The sequence below is a fragment of the Bombina bombina genome, chromosome 2 (assembly GCF_027579735.1).
Source record: "Bombina bombina isolate aBomBom1 chromosome 2, aBomBom1.pri, whole genome shotgun sequence".
NCBI lineage: Eukaryota > Metazoa > Chordata > Amphibia > Anura > Bombinatoridae > Bombina > Bombina bombina.
In genome coordinates, this window is record NC_069500.1 from 667,354,564 (window position 1) to 667,368,473 (window position 13,910).

Genomic DNA, 13,910 nt, shown 5'->3' on the forward strand with positions numbered 1-13,910 from the left:
TATTTATGATAGGGTTAGTGAGGCGGGTTAGGGGTTAATAACTTTATTATAGTAGCGGTGCGGTCCGCTCGGCAGATTAGGGGTTAATAAGTGTAGGCAGGTGTCGGCGACGATGAGGGGGGCAGATTAGGGGTTAATAAATATAATATAGGGGTCGGCGATGTTAGGGCAGCAGATTAGGGGTACATAGGGATAACGTAGGTGGCGGCTCTTTGCGGTCGGAAGATTAGGGGTTAATTATTTTAAGTAGCTGGCGGCGACGTTGTGGGGGGCAGGTTAGGGGTTAATAAATGTAATACAGGGGTCGGCGGGGTTAGGGGCAGCAGATTAGGGGTACATAAGTATAACGTAGGTGGCGGTCGGCAGATTAGGGGTTAAAAAAATGTAATCGAGTGTTGGCGATGTGGGGGGACCTCGGTTTAGGGGTACATAGGTAGTTTATGGGTGTTAGTGTACTTTAGGGTACAGTAGTTAAGAGCTTTATGAACCGGCGTTAGCCCAAAAAGCTCTTAACTCCTGCTATTTTCAGGCGGCTGGAGTTTTGTCGTTAGAGCTCTAACGCTCACTTCAGAAACGACTCTAAATACCGGCGTTAGGAAGATCCCATTGAAAAGATAGGATACGCAATTGGCGTAGGGGGATCTGCGGTATGGAAAAGTCGCGGCTGAAAAGTGAGCGTTAGACCCTTTAATCACTGACTCCAAATACCAGCGGGCGGCCAAAACCAGCGTTAGGAGCCTCTAACGCTGGTTTTCACGGCTACCGCCGAACTCTAAATCTAGGCCTATGACTGGCCTGCCACTCCACACATAAGAAATACTAATGTCAGAGTTCACTGTGCACATACAACAGCAGTTCAGTGGGAGGACAACTTGGGACAAGGTGCAGATAGGACTGGACCTGGACACACACACTACAGGGCCCTGGACACCTCCGGATAAAATGTCCTGGGCCTTGAGTTAATTTGGGTTGAGAACCACTGCTCTAGAGGAGTACAGCTTTTTCCTGTCTCACTTTCTCTCTTTTATCCTGAAAGATTATGTGACAAGTTGTGATGTTTATCATACATATTTTTTATATTTACCTCATTGTATAAAAGTTAACATCTTGTCTTATATGCGTCTTATGTCTTAGCTCCATTGTCTGAGTTTGAGTTATCAGTGAGTTTACTCTCTAATATAGAGGGACTTCTCAAATGCTTATTGCATATTATGTTTTTGAGTTTCATAGGTTCATCATCACAAAAATTCCTTATATTGAATTTTTAAACTACTGTTGGATCAGTGGATGATGCAGTTTTACGATTCCCCCCTTTCTCTAATTACAAAAATAAAAGAAATTCATGTGCTTCTTGCACACTTGCTTACAATAATTATAAAATAATCTTTAGAACAATGCCTTGAAAATATTAGACACACTTTACTGAAGATTCTGTGAATACCTTTCAGTTGGTTTAACGTATACTCTCAATACCTATTAAAAAATAAATGTACTGTAAACATTTGTATAATACAGATTATAAACAAAAGACAAGCAATGCCAATGTTTCATTTATTTTTTAATTAATGTAATTAATAACACGTTTGAAAAGCAATCAATATACAGTATTTTAAATGGGTTATAAATAAGATAATGGACAGTTTACATGGTTACAATGATATGAGGTAGGAATGAAAAAATCATCTGAACTTGGACTACGGCAAACAATTGATAATACTAAGGTATTAGAGATCATCTGCCGACAAAAAAAAAATTAAAAATTAAAACTCAAGCTCTGCTGTTTTTCAAATGGTTTATGCAAAATGTTGCTTTAATTGATCTTTCAATCTGCTGTCAATAAAAACTCTGGGCTTGAAGGGAAGAAATATGGTCTAGAAACATATATACATGTATTCATTTTACCCCATTTTACTAATCATATAAAAATCTTTTTTTTCTCCTCTGGATAAAGCTATAAATAGAAATATCTACCAAAATCTTTATTTTTTGTTATGAATTGGAGGGGCAAAGCAATTTATAGTTTTGAATAGAAGCATTTTAGTAATACACTTGAGTGACAGCTTATATTGTGCACGGGCATGAGAGGCATATCTAGATTCTGTGCCAGCATTTCAAACAGTGTCTTCTAAAAGTGCCAGCAGTGGCTTGTATGTGTCGGCAATAACTTAAAATGCTGTTGCATAGAGTGATTCTAGATACGCTTCATGTAACCTTGCATCTTAAAAGTGAAAGAATTAACATTTTTACTAGAAACATTCTTACAAATAAAACTATCATAAAAAATGTTTTATTTAAAATTGACATGGACTAAAGTGCATTTCAATTCTGGCTTGAAATTCCTTTTAATTCAGGGAATAACTGTCGTCAAACTAAATTCAAGAAGAGTCAGTTGTATATTATATTTTAAAACATTTAAAAACAGGTATGTTACATAATAACTGTAATGTAACTAACTCAGTTTCATTTTCATAAACTGTGTGAGCTCTGGATAAATAATCAGGTTCTAGCTGTTGTTAATAAAGGGCCTTTAAACTGCATAAGAATGTTTGTCATGAGTTGTCACTGCAAGGATTCACAAAGCATGTGATTTGAATGAAATGTCACTAGTCTTAGACATTTACTAAGACCATGGTGGGATCATCAAGATGGATTCCAAGTGTAAATAATAACCACTAAAAATATATTAAGCAACTGAAAAAAAACTAGCAGCACGTAGCAAGGTATTGTAATGCCATATACAGCCAGTTCAATGAGAAGCATCCTGATTTGTTACGTAGTAATTACCTCTCTTAATGAATTTGAGTGCAAGAGATGCAAGCTCAGACAGTTCATCACATATTGTTTTCTGTTCCATTTCTAGCAAATCTAGTCAGTCTAGTTTTGTGTCCCCACTAATGTGGGTAGAATCCATCCTGCTTTTTAAAATATCTCCCAATTAAATGTTTCACTCAGTACATTTGTATGACATCATCCCACTCATCCACAGGCCACATGCCATTTGGCTGCACATTGGGTGGAGAATTTTTCCAGTCCCATACTTTTAATGGAACGTCCCAGTTTTTACCATAATTGGCTTCCAAATAATCTAAAGTCTCGCAAGGTACTCGGACCTTCAGCTCAGCAAACTCTGTCCAACAAAGTGTAAACTTTGGGAACAAGTACCTGCAAAAAATAAATAAAAAAAAATAGGGATTTTAGAATATGCACAACCTGAATTAGCAATACAAGGAAGTACAGATGTATTTCAGCGGATTTCAGTTTAAGAGATTGCTAGCATGACGAATGAACTTATGTTACATAGAAATTATTAAATAGTTTACAAAAAAAAAAAACAGAGAAAAGTTGAAAATGTGATAAAGGACATATGTTTCGTTCTCTAACGTATAAGCATTCATAAAAATGACCACTGGCTCACTTGCATAAAAAAACACAATTTATGCTTACCTGATAAATGTATTTCTCTTGTGGTGTATCCAGTCCACGGATCATCCATTACTTGTGGGATATTCTCATTCCCAACAGGAAGTTGCAAGAGGACACCCACAGCAGAGCTGTAATATAGCTCCTCCCCTAACTGTCATAGCCAGTCATTCGACCGAAAACAAGCCGAGAAAGGAGGAACCATAGGGTGCAGTGGTTACTGTAGTTTAAATTTAAAAATTACCTGCCTTAAAATGACAGGGTGGGCCGTGGACTGGATACACCACAAGAGAAATAAATTTATCAGGTAAGCATAAATTGTGTTTTCTCTTGTAAGGTGTATCCAGTCCACGGATCATCCATTACTTGTGGGATACCAATACTAAAGCTAAAGTACACGGATGAAGGGAGGGACAAGGCAGGAACTTAAATGGAAGGAACCACTGCCCGAAAAACCTTTCTCCCAAATATAGCCTCCAAAGAAGCAAAAGTATCAAATTTGTAAAATTTTGAAAAAATATGAAGCGAAGACCAAGTCGTCGCCTTGCAAATCTGATCAAAAGAAGCCTCATTTTTAAAGGCCCAAGTGGAAGCCACAGCTCTAGTGGAATGAGCTGTAATCCTTTCAGGAGGCTGCTGTCCAGCAGTCTCATAGGCTAAGCGGATTAAGCTTCTTAGTCAAAAAGAAAAAGAGGTTGCCGAAGCCTTTTGACCTCTCCTCTGTCCAGAGTAGACAACAAACAAAGCAGATGTTTGACGAAAATCTTTAGTTTCTTGTAAGTAAAACTTTAAAGCACGGACCACGTCCAGATTGTGTAACACAAGGATGGAACAACAATCTCTTGATTGATATTCTTGTTAGATACCACCTTAGGTAAGAACCCAGGTTTGGTACGCAGGACTACCTTATCCGTATGAAAAATCAGATAAGGAGAATCACATTGTAAGGCAGATAGCTCAGAGACTCTACGAGCCGAGGAAATAGCTACCAAAAAAAGAACTTTCCAAGATAAAAGCTTGATATCTATGGAATGAAGAGGTTCAAATGGAACTCCTTGAAGAACCTTAAGAACCAAGTTTAAGCTCCATGGTGGAGCAACAGGTTTAAACACAGGCTTGATTCTAACTAAAGCCTGACAAAATGCCTGAACGTCTGGAACATCTGCCAGACGCTTAACTAGCTGACAATCCTTTTTCCAAACCTTCTTGGAGAAAAGTTAATATCCTAGCAATCCTGACCTTACTCCATGAGTAACCCTTGGATTTACACCAATAAAGATATCTACGCCATACCTTATGGTAAATTTTCCTGGTGACAGGCTTTCGTTTCTGTCTTAAGGTATCAATAACTGACTCTGAGAAGCCACGCTTTGATAAAATCAAGCGTTCAATCTCCAGGCAGTCAGCCTCAGAGAAATTAGATTTGGATGGTTGAAAGGACCCTGAAGTAGAAGGTCCTGTTTCAGAGGCAGAGACCATGGTCGAAAGGATGACATGTCCACTAGATCTGCATACCAGGTCCTGCGTGGCCACGCAGGTGCTATCAGAATCACTGATGCTTTCTCCGGCTTGATCTTGGCAATCAGTCGAGGGAGCAGAGGAAACGGTGGAAACACATAAGCCAGGTTGAAAGACCAGGGCGCTGCTAGAGCATCTATCAGTGTCGCCTTGGGATCCCTGGACCTGGATCCGTAACACGGAAGCTTGGCATTCTGGCGAGACGCCATGAGATCCAGTTCTGGTTTGCCCCAATGATGAATCAGTTGTGCAAATACCTCCGGGTGGAGTTCCCACTCTCCCGGATGAAAAGTCTGACGACTTAGAAAATCCGCCTCCCAGTGCTCTACACCTGGGATATGGATAGCTGATAGGTGGCAAGAGTGAATCTCTGCCCAGTGAATTATTTTTGAAACTTCTAACATCTCTAGGGAACTTCTCGTTCTCCCTTGATGGTTGATGTAAGCTACAGTCGTGATGTTGTCCGACTGAAATCTGATGTACCTCAGAGTTGCTAACTGAGGCCAAGCCTGAAGAGCCTTGAATATCGCTCTTAGTTCCAGAATATTTAATGGAAGGAGAGACTCCTCCTGAGTCCACGATCCCTGAGCCTTCAGGGAGTTCCAGACTGCACCCCAACCTAGAAGGCTGGCATCTTCATAACAATTGTCCAATCTGGCCTGCGAAAGGTCATACCTTTGGACAGATGGACCCGAGATAGCCACCAGAGAAGAGAATCCCTGGTCTCTTGGTCCAGATTCAGTTGAGGGGACAAATCTGTGTAATCCCCGTTCCACTGACTGAGCATGCATAGTTGCAGCGGTCTGAGATGTAAGCGTGCAAACGGAACTATGTCCATTGCCACTACCATTAAGCCGATTACTTCCATACACTGAACCACCGAAGGGCGCGGAATGGAATGAAGAACCCGGCAGGAATTTAGAAGCTTTGATAACCTGGACTCCGTCAGGTGAATTTTCATTTCTACAGAATCTATCAGAGTCCCTAGAAAGGAAACTCTTGTGAGTGGGGATAGAGAACTCTTTTCCTCGTAAACTTTCCACCCATGCGACCACAGAAATGCCAGTACTACGTCCGTATGAGACTTGGCAATTTGGAAGTTTGACGCCTGTATCAGGATGTCGTCTAAATAAGGGGCTACTGCTATGCCCCGCGGCCTTAGGACCGCCATAAGCGACCCTAGAACCTTTGTAAAGATTCTTGGGGCTGTAGCTAATCCCAAGGGAAGAGCTACAACTGGTAATGCCTGTCTTGAAAGGCAAACCTGAGAAACCGATGATGATCTTTGTGTATCGGAATGTGAAGATAAGCATCCTTTAGATCCACTGTAGTCATATATTGACCCTCCTGGATCAGTGGTAGGATGGTATGAATAGTTTCCATCTTGAACGACGGAACTTTGAGGAATTTGTTTAAGATCTTTAGATTCAAAATTGGTCTGAAGGTTCCCTCTTTTTTGGGAACCACAAACAGATTTGAGTAAAAACCCTGTCCCTGTTCCTCCTTTGGAACTGGATGGATCACTCCCATAACTAGGAGGTCTCGTACACAGTGTAAGAATGCCTCTCTCTTTATCTGGTGTGCAGATAATTGTGAAAGGTGAAATCTCCCTTTTGGGGGGGAAGCTTTGAAGTCCAGAAGATATCCCTGGGATATAATTTCCAACGCCCAGGGATCCTGAACATCTCTTGCCCACGCCTGAGCAAAGAGTGAAAGTCTGCCCCCTACTAGATCCGTTCCCGGATAGGGGGCCGTTCCTTCATGCTGTCTTAGAGGTAGCAGCAGGCTTTTTTACCTGCTTACCTTTTTTCCAGGTCAGGTTTGGTCTCCAGACCGTCTTGGATTGAGCAAAAGTTCCCTCTTGTTTATTATTAGAGGAAGTTGATGCCGCACCTGCCTTGAAGTTTTGAAAGGCACGAAAATTAGACTGTTTGGCCCTAGATTTGGACCTGTCCTGAGGAAGTGCATGACCTTTTCCTCCAGTGATATCAGCAATAATCTCCTTCAACCAGGCCCGAATAGGGTCTGCCCCTTGAAGGGAATGTTAAGTAGCTTAGATTTTGAAGTCACGTCAGCTGACCATGATCTAAGCCATAGCGCTCTGTGCGCCTGTATAGCAAAACCAGAATTCTTAGCCGTTAGTTTAGTCAAATGAACAATGGCATCAGAATAAAAGAATTGGCTAGCTTAAGTGCTCTAAGTTTGCCTAGTATGTCATCCAATGGAGTCGCTACCTGTAAAGCCTCTTCCAGAGACTCAAACCAGTACGCCGCAGCAGCAGTGACAGGGGCAATGCATGCAAGGGGCTGTAGGACAAAACCTTGTTGAATAAATATTTTCTTAAGGTAACCTCTAATTTTTTATCCATTGGATCTAAAAGAAAAAACACAACTGACCTCGACAGGGATAGTAGTACGCTTTACTAGAGTAGAAACTGCTCCCTCCACCTTAGGGACTGTCTGCCATAAGTCCCGTGGGGTGGCGTCTATTGGAAACATTTTTCTAAAAATAGGAGGGGAAGAGAACGGCACACCTGGTCTATCCCATTCCTTATTAATATTTTCTGTAAACCTTTTGGGTATTTGGAAAAACATCAGTACACACCGGCACTGCAAAGTATTTATCCAGTCTACACAATTTCTCTGGCACTGCAATGGTATCACAGTCATTCAGAGCAGCTAAAACCTCCCTAAGCAACACGCAGAGGTGTTCAAGCTTAAATTTAAATGTAGAAATATTAGAATCAGGTATCTTTCCTGATTCATTAACATCACCCACTGAATGAAGCTCTCTTTCCTCAGCTTCTGCATATTGTGAGGCAGTATCAGACATGGTTCTTAAAGCGTCGGTATGCTCTGCATTTTGTCTCACCCCAGAGCTATCTCGCTTACCTCTAAGTTCAGGTAGTCTGGCTAATACCGCTGACAGTGTATTATCCATGACTGCCGACATGTCTTGTAAAGTAAACGCTATGGGCGCCGTAGATGTATTTGGCGCCATTTGAGCGTGAGTCCCTTAAGCGGGAGTCAAAGGGTCTGACACGTAGGGAAAGTTAGTCGGCATAACTTCCCCCTCGTCAGATTCCTCTGGTGATAATTTTTTTAAAGACAGAAAATGATCTTTATTGCATAAAATGAAATCAGTACATTTGGTACACATTCTAAGAGGGGGTTCCACCATGGCTTTTAAACATAATAAACAAGGAGTTTCTTCTATGTCAGACATGTTTATACAGAATAGCAATGAGACTAGCAAGCTTGGAAAACACTTTAAATCAAGTTAACAAGCAAATATAAAAAAACGGTACTGTGCCTTTAAGAGAAACAAATTTTGTCAGAATTTGAAAAACAGTGAAAAAATGAAGTAAATCAAACAAAATTTTTACAGTGTGTATAATAGGCTAACAGAGCATTGCACCCACTTGCAAATGGATGATTAACCCCTTAGTTCAAAAAACGGATCAAAAAAACGAAATAGACGTTTTTTAACAGTCACAACCAACTGCCACAGCAAGCTGTAGCCCTACCTTCCCCAATAAACGACTTTGGAAAGCCTTTGGGCCCTTTAGAGATGTCCTATATCATTCAGAGGGCCTTTGAGGGAAGCTGGATGTCACAGTTTGTAATTTTAACTGCACCAACTGTAACTTTTATACTACAACAGTGGAAATTGTTTCTAGTCAAAATTTAAGCCAGCCATGTGGAAAAAACTAGGCCCCAATAAAGTTTTATCACCAAAGCATATATAAAAACGATTAAACATGCCAGCAAACGTTTTATATTGCAATATCATAAGGGTATTACCGCTGGGAGTAAGCATGATACCAGTCGTTATTAAATCACTGTATTCAGGCTTAACTTACATTAATCCGGTATCAGCAGCATTTTCTAGTGTTTTCCATCTCTAGAAAAAATTATAACTGCACATACCTGATAGCAGAATAAACTGCACGCCATTCTCTCGCTGAAGTTACCTCATCTGTGTAATCCCCTCAGACATATGTGAGAACAGCAATGGATCTTAGTTACAACCTGCTAAGATCATAGAAACCTCAGGCAGATTCTTCTTCTATTTACTGCCTGAGATAAAATAGCACAACTCCGGTACTATTTAAAAATAACAAACTTTTGATTGAAGAAAATAAACTAACTATATTTAACCACTCTCTCCTACAACGTCCTTGCTTGATGAGAGTTGCAAGAGAATGACTTGCTATGACAGTTAGGGGAGGAGCTATATTACAGCTCTGCTGTGGGTGTCCTCTTGAAACTTCCTGTTGGGAATGAGAATATCCCACAAGTAATGGATGATCCGTGGACTGGATACACCTTACAAGAGAAAGAAAAGCAGACAACACTACAGTGCAATGCAAAATGTATGTGGTACATGGCTTAAAACCATATTAGTCTATGAAGCAGCAAGCAGAAGACCGTAGAACATCTGTTTTCTAGAGCTCACAAGTCTACACACATTGTGCCCTTGAAAGCTAAACTACTGTTCAGATACATGTGGTCATGTTTTATCCTGAAGTGTACCTTACGCTGCACCAACATTACAAATCTTTACAGCATTTAGGCTTAAAGGGACAGGGAAGTCAAAATTAACATGATTTAGGCAGATCATGCAATTTTAAAATCACTTCTATTATACCTTTTATTTTTGTTGGTATTCTTTGTTGAAAAGAATATGTATATATCCTATACTACTAGGACATAGCTGGTGCTTAATGGTTACAGACACTTGTCTCTTGTAATAGCAAAGGAAGGCTGCACAACAGGTCACAATTCAAACAAAAGGTTTATTGTTAAAAATAAAACCTAAACGGACATGGAAAAGGCAGGCAGTCTGACACGTTTTGCACCCCCTAGTGGCGCTTAATCATAGACTCAAGTGTAGTATGTAGCATACATCTTTAAATAGGGCTAAAATTGCCCTCACATTTGCCAGTACTTCATACAATAGAAAGTACAAAAAATTAATAAAAGCATAAATACACATAAATACACAAAAAAACAGAATTTATGTTTACCTGATAAATTTCTTTCTCCAACGGTGTGTCCGGTCCACGGCGTCATCCTTACTTGTGGGATATTCTCTTCCCCAACAGGAAATGGCAAAGAGCCCAGCAAAGCTGGTCACATGATCCCTCCTAGGCTCCGCCTACCCCAGTCATTCGACCGACGTTAAGGAGGAATATTTGCATAGGAGAAACCATATGGTACCGTGGTGACTGTAGTTAAAGAAAATAAAATATCAGACCTGATTAAAAAAACCAGGGCGGGCCGTGGACCGGACACACCGTTGGAGAAAGAAATTTATCAGGTAAACATAAATTCTGTTTTCTCCAACATAGGTGTGTCCGGTCCACGGCGTCATCCTTACTTGTGGGAACCAATACCAAAGCTTTAGGACACGGATGAAGGGAGGGAGCAAATCAGGTCACCTAAATGGAAGGCACCACGGCTTGCAAAACCTTTCTCCCAAAAATAGCCTCAGAAGAAGCAAAAGTATCAAACTTGTAAAATTTGGTAAAAGTGTGCAGTGAAGACCAAGTCGCTGCCCTACATATCTGATCAACAGAAGCCTCGTTCTTGAAGGCCCATGTGGAAGCCACAGCCCTAGTGGAATGAGCTGTGATTCTTTCGGGAGGCTGCCGTCCGGCAGTCTCGTAAGCCAATCTGATGATGCTTTTAATCCAAAAAGAGAGAGAGGTAGAAGTTGCTTTTTGACCTCTCCTTTTACCTGAATAAACAACAAACAAGGAAGATGTTTGTCTAAAATCCTTTGTAGCATCTAAATAGAATTTTAGAGCGCGAACAACATCCAAATTGTGCAACAAACGTTCCTTCTTTGAAACTGGTTTTGGACACAGAGAAGGTACGATAATCTCCTGGTTAATGTTTTTGTTAGAAACAACTTTTGGAAGAAAACCAGGTTTAGTACGTAAAACCACCTTATCTGCATGGAACACCAGATAAGGAGGAGAACACTGCAGAGCAGATAATTCTGAGACTCTTCTAGCAGAAGAAATCGCAACTAAAAACAAAACTTTCCAAGATAATAACTTAATATCAACGGAATGTAAGGGTTCAAACGGAACCCCCTGAAGAACTGAAAGAACTAAATTGAGACTCCAAGGAGGAGTCAAAGGTTTGTAAACAGGCTTGATTCTAACCAGAGCCTGAACAAAGGCTTGAACATCTGGCACAGCTGCCAGCTTTTTGTGAAGTAATACCGACAAGGCAGAAATCTGTCCCTTCAGGGAACTTGCAGATAATCCTTTTTCCAATCCTTCTTGAAGGAAGGATAGAATCCTAGGAATCTTAACCTTGTCCCAAGGGAATCCTTTAGATTCACACCAACAGATATATTTTTTCCAAATTTTGTGGTAAATCTTTCTAGTCACAGGCTTTCTGGCCTGAACAAGAGTATCGATCACAGAATCTGAGAATCCTCGCTTCGATAAAATCAAGCGTTCAATCTCCAAGCAGTCGGCTGGAGTGAAACCAGATTCGGATGTTCGAACGGACCCTGAACAAGAAGGTCTCGTCTCAAAGGTAGCTTCCAAGGTGGAGCCGATGACATATTCACCAGATCTGCATACCAAGTCCTGCGTGGCCACGCAGGAGCTATCAAGATCACCGACGCCCTCTCCTGCTTGATCCTGGCTATCAGCCTGGGGATGAGAGGAAATGGCGGGAACACATAAGCTAGTTTGAAGGTCCAAGGTGCTACTAGTGCATCCACTAGAGACGCCTTGGGATCCCTGGATCTGGCCCCGTAGCAAGGAACTTTGAAGTTCTGACGAGAGGCCATCAGATCCATGTCTGGAATGCCCCACAGGTGAGTGACTTGGGCAAAGATTTCCGGATGGAGTTCCCACTCCCCCGGATGCAATGTCTGACGACTCAGAAAATCCGCTTCCCAATTTTCCACTCCTGGGATGTGGATAGCAGACAGGTGGCAGGAGTGAGACTCCGCCCAAAGAATAATTTTGGTTACTTCTTCCATCGCTAGGGAACTCCTTGTTCCCCCCTGATGGTTGATGTACGCAACAGTCGTCATGTTGTCTGATTGAAACCGTATGAACCTGGTCCTCGCAAGCTGGGGCCAGGCCTGGAGCGCATTGAATATCGCTCTCAGTTCCAGAATATTTATCGGTAGAAGAGATTCTTCCCGAGACCAAAGACCCTGAGCTTTCAGGGATCCCCAGACCGCGCCCCAGCCTATCAGACTGGCGTCGGTCGTGACAATGACCCACTCTGGTCTGTGGAACATCATCCCTTGAGACAGATTGTCCAGGGACAGCCACCAACGGAGTGAGTCTCTGGTCCTCTGATTTACTTGTATCTTCGGAGACAAGTCTGTATAGTCCCCATTCCACTGACTGAGCATGCACAGTTGTAATGGTCTTAGATGAATGCGCGCAAAAGGAACTATGTCCATCGCCGCCACCATCAACCCGATCACTTCCATGCACTGAGCTATGGAAGGAAGAGGAACGGAATGAAGTATCCGACAAGAGTCCAGAAGCTTTGTTTTTCTGGCCTCTGTTAGAAAGATCCTCATTTCTAAGGAGTCTAAAATTGTTCCCAAGAAGGGAACCCTTGTTGACGGGGATAGAGAACTCTTTTCCACGTTCACTTTCCAGCCGTGAGATCTGAGAAAGGCCAGGACAATGTCCGAGTGAGCCTTTGCTTGAGGAAGGGACGACGCTTGAATCAGAATGTCGTCCAGGTAAGGTACTACTGCAATGCCCCTTGGTCTTAGCACCGCTAGAAGGGACCCTAGTACCTTTGTGAAAATCCTTGGAGCAGTGGCTAATCCGAAAGGAAGCGCCACGAACTGGTAATGTTTGTCCAGGAATGCAAACCTTAGGAACCGATGATGTTCCTTGTGGATAGGAATATGTAGATACGCATTCTTTAAATCCACCGTGGTCATAAATTGACCTTCCTGGATGGAAGGAAGGATAGTTCGAATGGTTTCCATCTTGAACGATGGGACCTTGAGAAATTTGTTTAAGATCTTGAGATCTAGGATTGGTCTGAACGTTCCCTCTTTTTTGGGAACTATGAACAGATTGGAGTAGAACCCCATCCCTTGTTCTCTTAATGGAACAGGATGAATTACTCCCATTTTTAACAGGTCTTCTACACAATGTAAGAACGCCTGTCTTTTTATGTGGTCTGAAGACAACTGCGACTTGTGGAACCTCCCCCTTGGGGGAAGTCCCTTGAATTCCAGAAGATAACCCTGGGAGACTATTTCTAGCGCCCAAGGATCCAGAACATCTCTTGCCCAAGCCTGAGCGAAGAGAGAGAGTCTGCCCCCCACCAGATCCGGTCCCGGATCGGGGGCCAATATTTCATGCTGTCTTGGTAGCAGTGGCAGGTTTCTTGGCCTGCTTTCCCTTGTTCCAGCCTTGCATTGGTCTCCAAGCTGGCTTGGCCTGAGAAGTATTACCCTCTTGCTTAGAGGACGTAGCACCTTGGGCTGGTCCGTTTTTACGAAAGGGACGAAAATTAGGTCTATTTTTTGCCTTGAAGGGCCGATCCTGAGGAAGGGCGTGGCCCTTACCCCCAGTGATATCAGAGATAATCTCTTTCAAGTCAGGACCAAACAGCGTTTTCCCCTTGAAAGGAATGTTTAGTAGCTTGTTCTTGGAAGACGCATCAGCCGACCAAGATTTCAACCAAAGCGCTCTGCGCGCCACAATAGCAAACCCAGAGTTCTTAGCCGCTAACTTAGCCAATTGCAAAGAGGCGTCTAGAGTGAAAGAATTAGCCAATTTGAGAGCATTGATTCTGTCCATAATCTCCTCATAAGGAGGAGAGTCACTATCGAGCACCTTAAGCAGTTCATCAAACCAGAAATATGCGGCTGTAGTGACAGGGACAATGCATGAAATGGGTTGTAGAAGGTAACCCTGCTGAACAAACATCTTTTTAAGCAAACCTTCTAATTTTTTA

The 13,910-nt window shown here is 42.1% G+C and overlaps 1 protein-coding gene across 2 annotated transcripts in view; it reads right to left on the minus strand.

Moving 5' to 3' along the window:
- Positions 1 to 1,545: 1,545 nt before the first annotated feature.
- FKTN (fukutin) overlaps positions 1,546 to 13,910 on the minus strand; it is a 92,606-nt gene continuing 80,241 nt past the window's right edge. For both annotated transcript variants that reach the window (XM_053702615.1, XM_053702614.1), the window contains exon 10: positions 1,546 to 3,162. In XM_053702615.1, coding sequence (XP_053558590.1) covers positions 2,949 to 3,162 — 214 coding nt within the window. In that variant the 3' untranslated portion in view covers positions 1,546 to 2,948. The remainder of the gene's footprint in view (positions 3,163 to 13,910) is intronic.